Source organism: Rhinoraja longicauda, chromosome 19 (assembly GCF_053455715.1).
Source record: "Rhinoraja longicauda isolate Sanriku21f chromosome 19, sRhiLon1.1, whole genome shotgun sequence".
NCBI classification, from domain to species: domain Eukaryota; kingdom Metazoa; phylum Chordata; class Chondrichthyes; order Rajiformes; family Arhynchobatidae; genus Rhinoraja; species Rhinoraja longicauda.
Window position 1 is genome coordinate 2,942,492 of NC_135971.1, and position 18,476 is coordinate 2,960,967.

The 18,476-nt window shown below is 50.1% G+C and overlaps 2 protein-coding genes across 2 annotated transcripts in view; both read right to left on the reverse strand.

Annotated features, from left to right (window-relative positions):
• LOC144603008 (zinc-binding protein A33-like) overlaps positions 1-18,476 on the reverse strand; it is an 852,507-nt gene that overhangs the window by 208,250 nt on the left and 625,781 nt on the right.
• atf6b (activating transcription factor 6 beta) overlaps positions 1-18,476 on the reverse strand; it is a 45,087-nt gene that overhangs the window by 11,927 nt on the left and 14,684 nt on the right. The window contains exons 6-9 of the mRNA XM_078415622.1: positions 13,948-14,039; positions 6,741-6,905; positions 1,875-1,982; positions 809-908 (exon numbers count right to left, since the gene is read on the reverse strand). Coding sequence (XP_078271748.1) covers positions 809-908; positions 1,875-1,982; positions 6,741-6,905; positions 13,948-14,039 — 465 coding nt within the window. The remainder of the gene's footprint in view (positions 1-808; positions 909-1,874; positions 1,983-6,740; positions 6,906-13,947; positions 14,040-18,476) is intronic.

An 18,476-nucleotide genomic window follows, 5' to 3' on the forward strand; every position in this document is an offset into this window, starting at 1 on the left:
CTCAGAAGGCAGTGGAGGCCAGTTCGTTGGATGCTTTCAAGAGAGAGCTGGATAGAGCTCTTAAGGATAGCGGAGTGAGGGGGTATGGGGAGAAGGCAGGAACGGGGTACTGATTGAGAGTGATCAGCCATGATCGCATTGAATGGCGGTGCGTACAGGCTCGAAGGGCTGAATGGCCTACTCCTGCACCTATTGTCTATTGTCTATTGTCTATTGAAGGGCCGAATGGCCTCCTCCTGCACCTATTGTCTATTGTTTATCATCTCTGGAGAGAAGGAATGGGTGATGTTTTGGGTTGAAACCCTTGTTCAGACATGAAACATCACTCATTCCTTCTCTCCTGAGATGCTGCCTGTTCTGCTGAGTTACTCCAGCATTCTATGTCTATCTTCAGTTTAAACCAGCATCCGCAGTTCTGTCCGACACATTCTCCACGGCTCTCTATCATTATTTTAATGAAGGGACTTCAGTTGTTCTTTAAGCAGAGACATTGAATCCAAGTGCCAATCTCTAAAGATGAAAGAAGGCAGACACAAAATGCTGGAGTAACTCAGCGGGTCGGGCAGCATCTGTGGAGAACATGGATAGGTGACGTTTCACAGAGTGCTGGAGTAACTCAGCGGGTCAGGCAGCATCTGTGGAGAACATGGATAGGTGACGTTTCACAGAGTGCTGGAGTAACTCAGCGGGACAGGCAGCATCTCTGGAGGGAAGGAATGGGTGATGTTTTGGGTCGAGCCCCTCCTTTACACAGACTGGCCATAATCTCTTGCAGCTTGGGGATAAACGCTGGCAAACTGCGACCTACCATGCCCTGTTTAAATTTCTTCTGGCGCTTTGGTTTCTCGTTGGACTTGGTCCTGTCGATCTGATGCCGGTGGACCCAGCCCCTTAGCTCATCAGCCAACCTGTGGAGGGAGGATACATGGGAAACATCAGGAGTCAGTCAGACCTCAGAATACATTTGTTGGCCAAGTATGTCACGTACACCGAACTGCTCGCACATGGTAAAAACACGGAACACCACACACAATTAAAAATAAAACTTCGTACAGTTTTGGTCTCCTAATCTGAGGAAAGACATTCTTGCCATAGAGGGAGTACAGAGAAGGTTCACCAGATTGATCCCTGGGATGGCGGGACTTTCATATGAAGAAAGACTGGATAGACTCGGCTTGTACTCGCTAGAATTTAGAAGATTGAGGGGGGATCTTATAGAAACTTACAAAATTCTTAAGGGGTTGGACAGGCTAGATGCGGGAAGATTGTTCCCGATGTTGGGGAAGTCCAGAACAAGGGGCCACACAGTTTAAGAATAAGGGGTAGGCCATTTAGAACGGAGATGAGGAAAAATCTTTTTCAGTCAGAGAGTTGTGAATCTGTGGAATTCTCTGCCTCACAAGGCAGTGGAGGCCAATTCTCCGAATGCATTCAACAGAGAGCTAGATAGAGCTCTTAAGGATAGCGGAGTCAGGGGGTATGGGGAGAAGGCAGGAACGGGGTACTGATTGAGAATGATCAGCCATGATCACATTGAATGGCGGTGCTGGCTCGAAGGGCCGAATGGCCTCCTCCTGCTATTGTCTATTGTCTAAACGTCACCTATCCATGTTCTCCACAGATGCTGCCTGACCCGCTGAGTTACTCCAGCACTCTGTGAAACGTCACCTATCCATGTTCTCCACAGATGCTGCCTGACCCGCTGTGTTACTCCAGCACTCTGTGAAACGTCACCTATCCATGTTCTCCACAGATGCTGCCTGACCCGCTGAGTTACTCCAGCACTCTGTCCTTTTCTCCTACTGCCCAGGGTCAGGGTGAAGCAGGATGTGGGTGGAGTGGAGACCCCCAATGTTTTCCCCCCACAAACCTACCTGAGCGACTCTGTCTTGTTGAACTGGCGGCAATCTGAGGGGAAGAGGATGCGGTCGATGTCACGAAGCACCATGTCCTTCACCTGGGTGTAAGCCATGGTGATGTTGCTGCAAGCGAGAGGAAGACAAGATGGCAGTCAGTGGAGTCCAGCGCAAGTCTGCACCAAGGGGTAAACAGAGGCAGAGCCACCCGCGTTCCATCCCCTCCACACAGAGTTTGTCCGTTCTCCCCGAGACCGCCTGGGGGGGGGGTCTCCCACACTCCACAGACGAGCGCCTTTGTAGGTTAATTGGCCTCTGTAAATTGCCCCAAGTTCACAAGTTATCAGATTAGAATTAAGCCAACAATGTCCCAGCTACCCTAGTCCCACCTGCCCGCGCTTGGTCCATAACCCTCCAAAACTGTCCTATCCATGTACCTGTCCAACTGTTTCTTAAACGATGGGATAGTCCCAGCCTCAACTACTTTCTCTGGCAGCTCGTTCCATACACCCACCACCCTCTGTGTGAAAAAGTTACCCCTCAGATTCCTGTTAAATCGTTTGAACCCGTGTCCTCTGGTCCTCGATTCCCCTACTCTGGGCAAGAGACTCTGTGCATCTACCCGATCTATTCCTCTCATGATGTTGTACACCTCTATAAGATCTACCCTCATCCTCCTGCGCTCCATGGAATAGAGGCCCAGCCTGCTCAACCTCTCCCTGTAGCTCACACCCTCTAGTCCTGGCAACATCATCGTAAATCTTTTCTGAACCCTTTCAAGCTTGACGATATCTTCCCTACAACATGGTGCCCAGAACTGAACACAATATTCCAAAACTATTCCATATTCTAATGGTGTCTTCACACTATAATGTCCCATGCAGGTCAGACCAGACACCCACATCTGGAGATCTTCTGACCCGTTCATCAAAACACTGATCAAATAGCAGGGTAAAAAAGAGCTTCTTAAAAGATGGGCAAGCATTGAGATTTACGAAGAGAATCCTCAGGTCACAAGCAACTTATTCCCAAGAGGTGGTGATCAAAATCTAGCAAGACCAAGGCCGGGGACTCAATAGACAATAGGTGCAGGAGGAGGCCATTCGGCCCTTCGAGCCAGCACCGCCATTCAATGTGATCATGGCTGATCATTCTCAATCAGTACCCCGTTCCTGCCTTCTCCCCATACCCCCTGACTCCGCTATCCTTAATTGGCCTCCACTGCCTTCTGAGGCAGAGAATTCCACAGATTCACAACTCTCTGACTGAAAAAGTTTTTCCTCATCTCCGTTCTAAATGGCCTACCCCTTATTCTTAAACTGTGTGGCCCCTTGTTCTGGACTCCCCCAACATTGGGAACATGTTTCCTGCCTCTAACGTGTCCAACCCCTTAATAATCTTATACGTTTCGATAAGATCTCCTCTCATCCTTCTAAATTCCAGTGTATACAAGCCTAGTCGCTCCTGTCTTTCAACATATGACAGTCCCGCCATTCCGGGAATTAACCTAGTAAACCTACGCTGCACACCCTCAATAGCAAGAATATCCTTCCTCAAATTTGGAGACCAAAACTGCACACAGTACTCCAGGTGCGGTCTCACTAGGGCCCTGTACAACTGCAGAAGGGCCTCTTTGCTCCTAACAACTGCAGAAGGACCTCTTTGCTCCTAGAGAGATAGTCAGAGTCACAGAGCATGGAAACTGGCCCTTCGGCCCAACTAGTCCATGCCGTACAAGGTCCATCTAAGTAAGATAGGCCTGCGTTTGGCCCATCTCCCTCTAAACCTGTCCTATCCATGTACCTGTCCAAGTGCCCTTTCAAAGCTGTTATAGTCCGTGCCTCAATGCCCTCTTCTGGCAGCTGGTTCCACATACCCACCACCCTCTGAGTGAAAATGCTGCCCTGAAGGTTTGTATTAAATGTTTCCCCTCTCACGTCAAACCTGTGAACTCTGGTTCTTGATCCCCCTAGTGCATCGGTCACTGAAAGGAAGCATGCAGGTACAGCAGGCAGTGAAGAAAGCCAATGGAATGTTGGCCTTCATAACAAGAAGAGCTGATTATAGGAGCAAAGAGGTCCTTCTGCAGTTGTACAGGGCCCTAGTGAGACCGCACCTGGAGTACTGTGTGCAGTTTTGGTCTCCAAATTTGAGGAAGGATATTCTTGCTATTGAGGGCGTGCAGCATAGGTTTACTAGGTTAATTCCCGGGATGGTGGGACTGTCATATGTTGAAAGGCTGGAGCGACTAGGCTTGCATACACTGGAATTTAGAAGGATGAGAGGGGATCTTATCGAAACGTATAAGTCTATTAAGGGGTTGGACACGTTAGAGGCAGGAAACATGTTCCCAATGTTGGGGGAGTCCAGAACCAGAGGCCACACAGTTTAAGAATAAGGGGTAGGCCATTTAGAACGGAGATGAGGAAAAACTTTTTCAGTCAGAGAGTTGTGAATCTGTGGAATTCTCTGCCTCAGAAGGCAGTGGAGGCCAATTCTCTGAATGCATTCAAGAGAGAGCTAGATAGAGCTCTTAAGGATAGCGGAGTCAGGGGGTATGGGGAGAAGGGAGGAACGGGGTACTGATTGAGAATGATCAGCCATGATCACATTGAATGGCGGCGCGAGTTTTCTCCGAGATCTCCGGTTTCCTCCCACACTCCGAAATTGTACAGGCTTGTAGGTTAATTGGCTTGGTATTAATGTAAATTGTCCGTAGTGAGTGTAGGAACGTGTTAGTGTGCAGTGAATCGCTGGTTGGCTTGGGCTCGGTGGGCCGAAGGGCCTGTTTCCGCGCTGTATCTCTGAACTAAAGTAAACTAAAGCATCTGCAATCTCTGAGTCCACTTCTTACATCCCCGCAATGGATGAATCGATTCAGAACAGGCTCATTCTGAAGGGTCTCGACCCGAAACGTCACCCATTCCTTCTCTCCACAGATGCTGCCTGACCCGCTGAGTTACTCCAGCACTCTGTGAAACGTCACCTATCCATGTTCTCCACAGATGCTGCCTGACCCGCTGAGTTACTCCAGCACTCTGTGAAACGTCACCTATCCATGTTCTCCACAGATGCTGCCTGACCCGCTGAGTTACTCCAGCACTCTGTGAAACGTCACCTATCCATGTTCTCCACAGATGCTGCCTGACCCGCTGAGTTACTCCAGCACTCTGTGAAACGTCACCTATCCATGTTCTCCACAGATGCTGCCTGACCCGCTGAGTTACTCCAGCACTCTGTGAAACGTCACCCATTCCTTCTCTCCACAGATGCTGCCTGACCCGCTGAGTTACGCCAGCACTCTGTGAAACGTCACCCATTCCTTCTCTCCACAGATGCTGCCTGACCCGCTGAGTTACTCCAGCACTCTGTGAAACGTCACCTATCCATGTTCTCCACAGATGCTGCCTGACCCGCTGAGTTCCTCCAGCACTCTGTGAAACATCACCCATTCCTTCTCTCCACAGATGCTGCCTGACCCGCTGAGTTACTCCAGCTTTCTCTGTCTATCTTCGGTTTAAACCAGCATCTGCAGTTCCTTCCTACACAGGTTCAGAGATATGCCAGCTTTTAATCCCCTTAATGTTTCCAGTACTTTCTCCTGGGTTAATTCGCTTTAAGTGCATGTCATTAGACTACCCCTTGCCCTCCAGTTCTGATTTCATTTATTCAAGCTTTTGGTTCTTCCAGCACCCTACAATTAGTCCGATGCGTGCAGAGATATTAAACTAAATGACAGTTGACGAATCGTTATCACTGCAAGCGATTACCCATCCCATGTACTTTGCTGAATGTGAAGACTGTACAAATCAGACTTATAAAAGCAACCGAGAAATGCCCCAGGGCTGAGAATGTCAAGAGGCCTGATCTAAGATAGACACAAAGTGCTGGAGTAACTCAGCAGGACCCCTGGAGACACGGAATGGTTGGTGTTTCAGGCCTGAACTCAGTTTAGTTTAGTTTAGAGATACAGCGCGGAAACAGGCCCTTTCGGCCCACCGGGTCCAATAGACAACAGACAATAGGTGCAGGAGGAGGCCATTCGGCCCTTCGAGCCTGTACGCACCGACCGCCATTCAATGTGATCATGGCTGATCATTCTCAATCAGTACCCCGTTCCTGCCTTCTCCCCATACCCCCTGACTCCGCTATCCTTAAGAGCTCTATCTAGCTCTCTCTTGAATGCATTCAGAGAATTGGCCTCCACTGCCTTCTGAGGCAGAGAATTCCACAGATTCACAACTCTCTGACTGAAAAAGCTTTTCCTCATCACTGTTCTAAATGGCCTACCCCTTATTCTTAAACTGTGTGTGGCCCCTGGTTCTGGACTCCCCCAACATCGGGAACATGTTTCCTGCCTCTAACGTGTCCAACCCCTTAATAATCTTATACGTTTCGATAAGATCCCCTCCCATCCTTCTAAATTCCAGTGTATACAAGCCTAGTCGCTCCAGTCTTTCAACAAACGACAGTCCCACCATTCCGGGAATTAACCTAGTAAACCTACGCTGCACGCTCTCAATAGCAAGAATATCCTTCTTCAAATTTGGAGGAATTTCCTCCTCTTGCCCGTTTTATCGGCGAGCTGTGTAGTTATTTCCGGTGAGGTAATATGAGATAACACTCCTTCCAAGATTTTCACTCCACTGATTTCAAATCTGCACACAGTACTCCAGGTGCGGTCTCACCAGGGCCCTGTACAACTGCAGAAGGACCTCTTTGCTCCTGTACTCAACTCCTCTTGTTGTTATGAAGGCCAACGTGCCATTGGCTTTCTTCACTGCCTGCTGTACCTGCATGCTTCCTTTCAGTGACTGATGCACTGGGACGCCCAGATCTCGTTGTACGTTGTAGGAAACCTCAGGACAAACCGTCTGAGTTTACCTGAATTTCTCCTGCAGCTTGTAATCGGTCGCTGCCGTTGCCGTTGCCGATGCCTGCTGTGATGCGCTCTCCGCGGCCCGCTCCTCTTTGAAGGCCAGAAGATGCCGTCGCAGGTAGGTGTCGTCCGGCTGGGCCTGGAAGATGTCTGCCTTCCTCTCTGTGATACTGTCAGGGGACAGGCACAAGTAAACGTGAGCAAGGACAACAGTACAAGGTGCCCCGTGCTGCCTGGCTCAGAGTCGTAGCGTGGGGCAGTGGTGGGGTTGCTGCATTACACAGCCCATCACCAAGACTAGCTTAGGTCACCCTGCTACAGTGGAGCTGCATCACACAGCCCATCACCAAGACTAGCTGAGGGCCCCCTGCTACAGTGGCCACACAGTGGAGCTGCATCACACAGCCCATCACCAAGACTAGCTTAGGGCACCCTGCCACAAGGGCCACACAGTGGAGCTGCATCACACAGCCCATCACCAAGACTAGCTGAGGGCCCCCTGCTACAGTGGCCACACAGTGGAGCTGCATCACACAGCCCATCACCAAGACTAGCTTAGGTCACCCTGCTACAGTGGCCACACAGTGGAGCTGCATCACACAGCCCATCACCAAGACTAGCTTAGGTCACCCTGCTACAGTGGAGCTGCATCACACAGCCCATCACCAAGACTAGCTGAGGGCCCCCTGCTACAGTGGCCACACAGTGGAGCTGCATCACACAGCCCATCACCAAGACTAGCTGAGGGCCCCCTGCTACAGTGGCCACACAGTGGAGCTGCATCACACAGCCCATCACCAAGACTAGCTGAGGCCCCCCTGCTTCAGTGGCCACACAGTGGAGCTGCATCACACAGCCCATCACCAAGACTAGCTTAGGTCACCCTGCCACAAGGCGCCACACAGTGGAGCTGCCTCACACAGCCCATCACCCTAGCTTAGGGCACCCTGCTACAGGGGCCACACATTGGAGCTGCATCACACAGCCCATCACCAAGACTAGCTGAGGGCCCCCTGCTACAGTGGCCACACAGTGGAGCTGCATCACACAGCCCATCACCAAGACTAGCTGAGGGCCCCCTGCTACAGTGGCCACACAGTGGAGCTGCATCACACAGCCCATCACCAAGTCTAGCTTAGGGCACCCTGCCACAGGGGCCACACAGTGGAGCTGTCTCACACAGCCCATCACCAAGACTAGCTTAGGTCACCCTGCTACAGTGGAGCTGCATCACACAGCCCATCACCAAGACTAGCTTAGGGCACCCTGCCACAAGGGCCACACAGTGGAGCTGCATCACACAGCCCATCACCAAGACTAGCTGAGGGCCCCCTGCTACAGTGGCCACACAGTGGAGCTGCATCACACAGCCCATCACCAAGACTAGCTGAGGGCCCCCTGCTACAGTGGCCACACAGTGGAGCTGCATCACACAGCCCATCACCAAGTCTAGCTTAGGGCACCCTGCCACAGGGGCCACACAGTGGAGCTGTCTCACACAGCCCATCACCAAGACTAGCTGAGGGCCCCCTGCTACAGTGGCCACACAGTGGAGCTGCATCACACAGCCCATCACCAAGACTAGCTTAGGTCACCCTGCCACAAGGCGCCACACAGTGGAGCTGCCTCACACAGCCCATCACCCTAGCTTAGGGCACCCTGCTACAGGGGCCACACATTGGAGCTGCATCACACAGCCCATCACCAAGACTAGCTTAGGGCACCCTGCTACAGTGGAGCTGCATCACACAGCCCATCACCAAGACTAGCTTAGGGCACCCTGCTACAGTGGCCACACAGTGGAGCTGCATCACACGGCCCATCACCAAGACTAGCTTGGGGCACCCTGCTACAGTGGCCACACAGTGGAGCTGCATCACACAGCCCATCACCAAGACTAGCTTAGGTCACCCTGCTACAGTGGCCACACAGTGGAGCTGCATCACACAGCCCATCACCCTAGCTTAGGGCACCCTGCTACAGTGGCCACACAGTGGAGCTGCATCACACAACCCATCACCAAGACTAGCTTAGGTCACCCTGCCACAAGGGCCACATAGTGGAGCTGCATCACACAGCCCATCACCCTAGCTTAGGGCACCCTGCTACAGTGGCCACACAGTGGAGCTGTCTCACACAGCCCATCACCAAGACTAGCTTTGAAAGAGTTAATGGCTATTAACTTTGCATGATGGGATGTTTGGCCATTGTCTGCAAACCTGCTTGTGGGGCTTCTATATTGTTGCAAGTGGAGGATTGCTAATTGATCATAAGGATCTGTCTGGTAGCTGAAACTTACAATCCCTGGAAACCACAGTAATAATGAAACGCTAGAATGAATGAACAGGATGAGCCTGAACTTTAGGTCCTGAATAGCATTTGATGTTTGCAAAATTGCACCAGGCACGATATGACCATGTGATCCCAAAGCCTATAGAGTGGTATATCCTGTTATCCCTGGGAAGAACGTCTGGGAAAGACGATGGGCAATGCTCTCGCTAAGATTAGGATGTGGTTAACTGTTGACTACTTGTGGGAATGTGTAAACAAGGCCTTCTGTGGTATGATAAGGGTCCTTACCTTCGACTAATGACTAATTGTGTGGAATAGTTTATAGACAATAGACAATAGACAATAGGTGCAGGAGTAGGCCATTCGGCCCTTCGAGCCTGTACGCACTGCCATTCAATGTGATCATGGCTGATCATTCTCAATCAGTACCCCGTTCCTGCCTTCTCCCCATAACCCCTGACTCCGCTATCCTTAAGAGCTCTATCTAGCTCTCTCTTGAATGTATTCAGAGAATTGGCCTCCACTGCCCTTTGAGGCAGAGAATTCCACAGATTCACAACTCTCTGACTAAAAAAGTTTTTCCTCATCTCCGTTCTAAATGGCCTACCCCTTATTCTTAAACTGTGGCCCCTGGTTCTGGACTCCCCCAACATTGGGAACATGTTTCCTGCCTCTAACATGTCCAGCCCCTTAATAATCTTATACGTTTCGATAAGATCCCCTCTCATCCTTCTAAATTCCAGTGTACACAAGCCTAGTCGCTCCAGTCTTTCAACATATGACAGTCCCGCCATTCCGGGAATTAACCTAGTAAACCTACGCTGCACGCCCTCAATAGCAACTGCACGCCCTCAATAGCAAAGAGTGTCAAGTATATTGTGTTCGATACGGTTTGTGATTGATTTGAAGGAAATGTTGTGTTAATAATTCTTGCTGCAAATTCTGTATAAAAATAGCTGCGAAGTTGCTATATATTTGAGTGGAAGCAAGAGGAGTGCTGAGTCTGGTCACACACCCTTACCACTGATCCCCTCGACTCCTGTCTCTGAATGCATTCAAGAGAGAGCTAGATAGAGCTCTTAAGGATAGCGGAGTCAGGGGGTATGGGGAGAAGGCAGGAACGGGGTACTGATTGAGAATGATCAGCCGTGATCACATTGAATTCTTGCTATTGAGGGCGTGCAGCGTAGGTTTACCAGGTTAATTCCCGGAATGGCGGGACTGTCATATGTTGAAAGACTGGAGCGACTAGGCTTGTATACACTGGAATTTAGACGGATGAGAGGGGATCTTATCGAAACGTATAAGGTTATTAAGAGGTTGGACGCGTTAGAGGCAGGAAACATGTTCCCAATGTTGGGGGAGTCCAGAACCAGGGGCCACACAGTTTAAGAATAAGGGGTCGGCCATTTAGAACGGACATGAGGAAAAACTTTTTCAGTCAGAGAGTTCTGAATCTGTGGAATTCTCTGCCTCAGAAGGCAGTGGAGGCCAATTCTCTGAATGCATTCAAGAGAGAGCTGGATAGAGCTCTTAAGGATAGCGGAGTCAGGGGGTATGGGGAGAAGGCAGGAACGGGGTACTGATTGAGAATGATCAGCCATGATCACATTGAATGGCGGTGCGTACAGGCTCAGAGTTTTTCCCCACAGGCCATCAGGACTGTTAACTATTTTAACTCCAGGGACTACATATATATTTTTCTGTATTAACTTTAATTTATATGCTGTAATTGTAATTTTTTTTTGCACAATCCGCAGGCGTTGGCACTTTCATTTCACTGCACATCGTGTATGTGTGTGTGACAGATAAACTTGACTTGACATGTTGGCCGGTGTGGGCAAGTTGGGCTGAAGAGCCCGTTTCGATGCTGCATCACTCTCTGACAATAGACAACAGGTGCAGGAGGAGGCCATTCGGCCCTTCCAGCTTGTACACACCACCATTCAATGTGATCATGGCTGAAATCGTACCATAGCTAAAATCAAACCTTTCCTCCAATTCGACGACACTGAAAAAAATCGTTCACGCTTTCATTTCCTCCCGCCTAGACTACTGCAACTCCCTATACACTGGGATCAGCCAATCATCCCTGTCCCGCCTGCAACTGGTCCAAAACGCCGCAGCGAGACTCCTGACGGGTACCCGTAAAAGGGACCACATCACCCCGATTCTGGCCTCTCTCCACTGGCTCCCTGTACGGTACAGAATCAACTTCAAGCTCCTCCTATTCACATATAAAGCCCTAAATGGACATTCCCCCCCCTACATCAAAAATCTTCTAGCCCACCTCTCTAACTCCAGGTCCCTCAGGTCGGCCGACTTGGGGCTACTGACTATCCCGCGGTCTAGGCTTAAGCTCAGGGGTGACCGCGCTTTTGCGGTTGCAGCTCCTAGACTGTGGAACAGCATCCCTCTCCCCATCAGAACTGCCCCCTCCATCCACTCCTTTAAGTCCAGGCTCAAAACCTATTTCTACTCCCTAGCGTTTGAGGCTCATTGAGGAGGCGCTGTGAACTGTTTATGTATGTCCTTAGAAGGATGAGGGGGGATCTTATTGAAACATATAAGATAATTAGGGGATTGGACACATTAGAGGCAGGAAACATGTTCCCAATGTTGGGGGAGTCCAGAACAAGGGGCCACAGTTTAAGAATAAGGGGTAGGCCATTTAGAACTGAGATGAGGAGGAACCTTTTCAGTCAGAGTTGTGAATCTGTGGAATTCTCTGCCTCAGAAGGCAGTGGAGGCCAGTTCATTGGATGCTTTCAAGAGAGAGCTGGATAGAGCTCTTAAGGATAGCGGAGTGAGGGGGTATGGGGAGAAGGCAGGAACGGGGTACTGATTGAGAGTGATCAGCCATGATCGCATTGAATGGCGGTGCGTACAGGCTCGAAGGGCTGAATGGCCTCCTCCTGCACCTATTGTCTATTGTCTATTGCTGTTATGTTTGTGTGCTACTGTATGTTTCATTTTTTTCCTTAGTACAGGTACACAAGTCCTTGAAGGCAGCAGGACAGGTGGACAGGGTGGTCAAGAAGGCATATGGGTTACTGGCCTTCATTAGCCGGGGCATCGAATATAAAAGTAGGGGGGTAATGATGGAATTGTACAGAACACTGGTGAGGCCACAGCTGGAGTATGTGTACAGTTCTGGTCACCACATTATAGAAAGGATGTGATAGCTTTGGAGAGGGTGCAGAGGAGATTCACCAGGATGCTGCCAGGGATGAAGGGCCTCGGCTATGAGGAGAGACTGGGCAGGCTGGGGTTGTTTTCCCTGGAGCAGAGAAGGCTGAGAGGGGACATGATCGAGGTGTACAAGATCATGAGGGGCATAGATAAGGTAGATGGCGGGGAATTTCTTCCACTGGTGGAAGGTTCAACAACGAGGGGGACATAGATACAGGGTAAGGGGAGGGAGGTTTCGGGGGGATGTGAGAAAGAACTTTTTCACCCAGAGGGTGGTTGGAGTCTGGAACTCACTGCCTGGGGTGGCGGTGGAGGCGGGAACACTCACAACGTTTAAGAGGCATTTGGATGGGCACTTGAAATGCTACAACATTCAGGGCTACGGTCCAAATGCGGGAAAATGGGATTGAAATTAGACTGTGTTTGGTAACGGGCGGCACGGACCCGATGGGCCGAAGGGCCTCTTTCTGTGCTGTAGGACTCTATGACTACCTAATCAGATGTACAGCACTTTGGTCAACGTGGGTTGACCAACAGTGAAGAAAGCGAATGGTATGTTGGCATTCATAAGCAAGAGGATTTGAGTTTAGGAGCAGGGAGGTTCTGCTGCAGTTGTACAGGGCCTTGGTGAGACCGCACCTGGAGTATTGCGTGCAGTTTTGGTCTCCTAACCTGAGGAAAGACATTCTTGCCTTAGAGGGAGTACAGAGAAGGTTCACCAGATTGATCCCTGGGATGGCGGGACTTTCATATGAGGAAAGACTAGATAGACTGGGCTTGTACTCGCTGGAATTTAGAAGACTGAGGGGGGATCTTATAGAAACATATAAAATTCTTAAGGGGTTGGAGAGGCTAGATGCGGGAAGATTGTTCCCGATGTTGGGGGAGTCCAGAACCAGAGGTCACAGCTTAAGGATAAGGGGGAAGTCTTTTAGGACCGAGATGAGAAAGTATGTTTTCACACAGACAGTGGTGAATCTGTGGAATTCTCTGCCACAGAAGGTAGTTCAGACCAGTTCATTGGCTATATTTAAGAGGGAGTTAGATGTGGCCCTTATGTCTAAAGGGATCAGGGGGTATGGAGAGAAGGCAGGTACGGGATACTGAGTTGGATGATCAGCCATGATCATATTGAATGGCGGTGCGTACAGGCTCGAAGGGCCGAATGGCCTTCTCCTGCACCTTGTTTCTATGTTTCTATGAATTTCCTGGTTACATCCTCAAGCACAAGGTTACACTGGTCTCTTACACAAGGTTATACTGACCAAGCTGAAGTTTTAGGAAAGTCTAGACCAAGTGGATCGTCCCATCACCAACTAGAGAGCAGTCCTGACCTCACATCTAACTAACTGGAGACATTCAGGTCCTTCTGCAGTTGTACAGGGCCCTAGTGAGACCGCACCTGGAGTACTGTGTGCAGTTTTGGTCTCCAAATTTGAGGAAGGATATTCTTGCTATTGAGGGCGTGCAGCGTAGGTTTACTAGGTTAATTCCCGGAATGGTGGGACTGTCATATGTCAGGCTCGAAGGGCCGAATGGCCTACTCCTGCACCTATTTTCTATGTTTCTATGTCTTTAAATGTGCAAATAAAATTGACTCGACGTGACTTGATCGTTCTCAATCTCTGACTCTACGACAGGGTCCCACAAAGTCCAGCGCGAGGTTGGGAGGGGCAGGTCGCAGTTTGTGGGAGGTATCGGTGAGGCCACGCTTACAAACTCTCTCACCTGGCTGGCCCGAAGGTGAAGGCCACGAACAGAAGGAAGCACATCACGCAGGCTGCTTTACGGTTTCCTGAGCCCAGCTTCAGCCCGGTGTTCTGGAACAGTGGACACACAGGATGGTCATCAGTACGAGCCACAACACTGTACCCCCTGTCTCTCTCTCTCTCTCCCCCATCTCTCTCTCTCCCCCATCTCTCTCTCTCCCCCATCTCTCTCTCTCCCCCATCTCTCTCTCTCCATCTCTCTCTCTCCCCATCTCTTTCTCTCTCTCTCTCTCCCCATCTCTCCCTATATCTCCCCATCTCTCTCTCTCTCTCTCTCTCTCTCTCTCTCCCCCATCTCTCTCTCTCTCTCCCCATCTCTCTCTCTCCCCATCTCTCTCTCTCTCTCTCTCTCTCTCTCCCCCATCCATCTCTCTCGCTCTCTCTCCCCATCTCTCTCTCTCTCTCTCTCTCCCCCCATCTCTCTCTCCCCCATCTCTCTCTCTCTCCCTCTCTCCCCATCTCTCTCTCCCTCTTCCATCTCTCTCCCTCTCTCTCTCCCCCATCTCTCTCTCTCCCCATCTCTCTCTCTCTCCCCATCTCTCTCCCCCATCTCTCTCTCTCTCTCCCCATCTCTCTCTCTCTCTCTCTCTCTCCCCCATCTCTCTCTCTCTCTCCCCATCTCTCTCTCTCCCCTCTCTCTCTCTCTCTCTCTCTCCCCCATCTCTCTCTCTCTCTCCCCCATCTCTCTCTCTCTCTCCCCATCTCTCTCTCTCTCCCCCATCCATCTCTCTCGCTCTCCCCATCTCTCTCTCTCCCCATCTCTCTCTCTCTCTCTCTCTCTCTCTCTCTCTCTCTCTCTCTCTCTCTCTCTCTCTCTCTCTCTCTCTCTCTCTCTCTCCCCCTCCCTCCCTCCCCCCCCCCCCCCCCATCCACCTCTCTCGCTCTCTCTCCCCCTCTCTCCCCATCTCTCTCTCTCTCTCTCTCTCTCTCTCTCTCTCTCTCTCTCTCTCTCTCTCTCTCTCCCTCCCTCCCTCCCCTCTCTCTCCTCCCTTCCATCCAACCTCCCTTCCATGGACTCCATCTACACCTCGCGCTGCCTCGGCAAGGCCAGCAGCATAATATCGAGAGATATCAGAGGTCCTAGCTTCCCGCTGCTGTGAGACTGCACAACCAGCACTGCTCCCAGCAGACCAGTCAACAGTAACAGTTAAGGAATACACAGTAAACTGATGACAGTTTATCCTGGTCTCCCAATCTGAGGAAAGACATTCTTGCCATAGAGGGAGTACAGAGAAGGTTCACCAAATTGATCCCTGGGATGGCAGGACTTTCATATGAAGAAAGACTGGATAGACTCGGCTTGTACTCGCTGGAATTTAGAAGACTGAGGGGGGATCTTATAGAAACATATAAAATTCTTAAGGGGTTGGACAGGCTAGATGCGGGAAGATTGTTCCCGATGTTGGGGAAGTCCAGAACAAGGGTCACACAGTTTAAGGATAAGGGGGAAGTCTTTTAGGACCGAGATGAGAAAGTATGTTTTCACACAGAGAGTGGTGAGTCTGTGGAATTCTCTGCCACAGAAGGTAGTTGAGGCCAGTTCATTGGCTATATTTAAGAGGGAGTTAGGAGTGGCCCTTGTGGCTAAAGGGTTCAGGGGGTATGGAGAGAAGGCAGGTACGGGATACTGAGCTGGATGATCAGCCATGATCATATTGAATGGCGGTGCGTACAGGCTCGAAGGGCCGAATGGCCTACTCCTGCACCTATTTTCTATGTCTTTATTTTTATTTATAATGAATGTCTTTTGCTATCCACTTTGCTGCCGTGACACTGCAAATTTCCCCGGTGTGGGACAATAAAGGAATCTATTATTATTATTAATCAAGGACCAGTCTCACCCCGGCCACTCCCTCCTCTCCCCTCTCCCATCAGGCAAGAGGTACAGAAGTGTGAAAACGCACACACCTCCAGATTCAGGGACAGATTCTTCCCGGCTGTTATCAGGCAACTGTTTAAGAATAAGGGTAGGCCATTTAGAACGGAGATGAGGAAAAAACTTTTTCAGTCAGAGAAAGTTTGTGAATCTGTGGAATTCTCTGTCTCAGAAGGCAGTCGAGGCCAATTCTCTGAATGCATTCAAGAGAGAGCTGGATAGGATAGCGGAGTCAGGGGGTGTGGGGAGAAGGCAGGAACAGGGTACTGATTGAGAATGATCAGCCATGATCATCACATTGCATTCAAGAGAGAGCTGGATAGAGCTCTTAAGGATAGCGGAGTCAGGGGGTATGGGGAGAAGGCAGGAACGGGGTACTGATTGAGAATGATCAGCCATGATCACATTGCATTCAAGAGAGAGCTGGATAGAGCTCTTAAGGATAGCGGAGTCAGGGGGTATGGGGAGAAGGCAGGAACGGGGTACTGATTGAATGATCAGCCATGATCACATTGCATTCAAGAGAGAGCTGGATAGAGCTCTTAAGGATAGCGGAGTCAGGGGGTGTGGGGAGAAGGCAGGAACGGGGTACTGATTGAGAATGATCAGCCATGATCATCACATTGCATTCAAGAGAGAGCTGGATAGAGCTCTTAAGGATAGCGGAGTCAGGGGGTATGGGGAGAAGGCAGGAACGGGGTACTGATTGAGAATGATCAGCCATGATCACATTGCATTCAAGAGAGAGCTGGATAGAGCTCTTAAGGATAGCGGAGTCAGGGGGTATGGGGAGAAGGCAGGAACGGGGTACTGATTGAGAATGATCAGCCATGATCACATTGAATGGCGGTGCGTACAGGCTCGAAGGGCCGAATGGCCTCCTCCAGCACCTATTGTCTATTGTCTAACACCAACTAGAGAGCGGTCCTGACCTCCCATCTACCTTATTGGAGACCCTTGAACTATCTTTAATCGACTTCACCCTGCACTAAACATTATTCCCGGTACACTGTGGACAGCTTGATTATAATCATGCATAGTCTTGCCACCGACTCGAAAGCACGCAAGAAAGAAGCTTTTCACTGTAACCCGGTAAGGATAAACTAAATATTCCCTTTCCTCTCATGTGAACGCTGTCACTGAAGTTTCCCACAACTTCGAGATCAACTTTAGAACTTTTCGTCAAGTAACAGTAACAGAGAGACGAGGAGGAGATTGTGGACAGACACAAAATGCTGGAGTAACACAGCAGACACCGCCCTCTGCTGGCCAATTAATCACACAGAGTTACACACAAAATGCTGGAGTCACTCAGCAGGTCAGGCAGCATCTCTGGAGAGAAGGAATGGGCGACGTTTCGGGTCAAGACCCTTCTTCAGATCGAAGAAACGTCACCCATTCCATTCCTTCTCTCCTGAGATGCTGCCTGACCCGCTGAGTTACTCCAGCATTTTGTGAATAAATACCTTCCATTTGTACCAGCATCTGCAGTTATTTTCTTAGTTATTTTCTTTCTCATTCCCGTAAACATCTCCTATCAATTTCCTCCACAGATGCTGCCTGACCCGCTGAGTCCTCCCAGCAGTTTGGGTCCTTTTTTTGTTGTAAGGCAGCATCTGCAGTTCCTTGCTTCGGCACAAGCTTCCCCGTCCGATTAGTCTGAAGGGTGAGGACCTGAAATGTCTCCTGTCAATAGACAATAGACAATAGGTGCAGGAGTAGGCCATTCGGCTCTTCGAGCCTGTACGCACCGCCATTCAATGTGATCGTGGCTGATCATTCTCAATCAGTGCCCCGTTCCTGCCTTCTCCCCATACCCCCTGACTCCGCTATCCTTAAGAGCTCTATCTAGCTCTCTCTTGAATGCATTCAGAGAATTGGCCTCCACTGCCTTCTGAGGCAGAGAATGCCACAGATTCACAACTCTCTGCACTAAAAACGTTTTTCCTCATCTCTGTTCTAAATGGCCTACCCCTTATTCTTAAACTGTGTGGCCCCTGGTTCTGGACTCCCCCAACATTGGGAACATGTTTCCTGCCTCTAACGTGTCCAACCCCTTAATAATCTTACACGTTTCGATAAGATCCCCTCTCATCCTTCTAAATTCCAGTGTATACAAGCCTAGTCGCTCCAGTCTTTCAACATATGACAGTCCCGCCATTCCGGGAATTAACCTAGTGAACCTACTGTCCACTTCCTCACAGAAGATACAGATACAAAGTGCCCGAGTAGGAGCTGGGACTTACCTCAGTCACGATACTGTTGAGCTCCACTCTATCTTACCTCAGACACCACAGTCCAGTGGTATCTGCGTCTTACCTCAGTCACACCACAGTCCAGTGGTATCTGCGTCTTACCTCAGTCACACCACAGTCCAGTGGTATCTGCGTCTTACCTCAGTCACACCACAGTCCAGTGGTATCTGTGTCTTACCTCAATCACACCAGTCCAGTGGTATCTGCGTCTTACCTCAGTCACTATACAGTCCAGTACGATCTCGATCTTACCTCAGTCACAATACAGTCCAGTACGATCTCGATCTTACCTCAGTCACCCTCCAGTCCAGCACTATCTCTATCTTAGACAGAGTGGTTGTGGAGAGCATGTTTCCG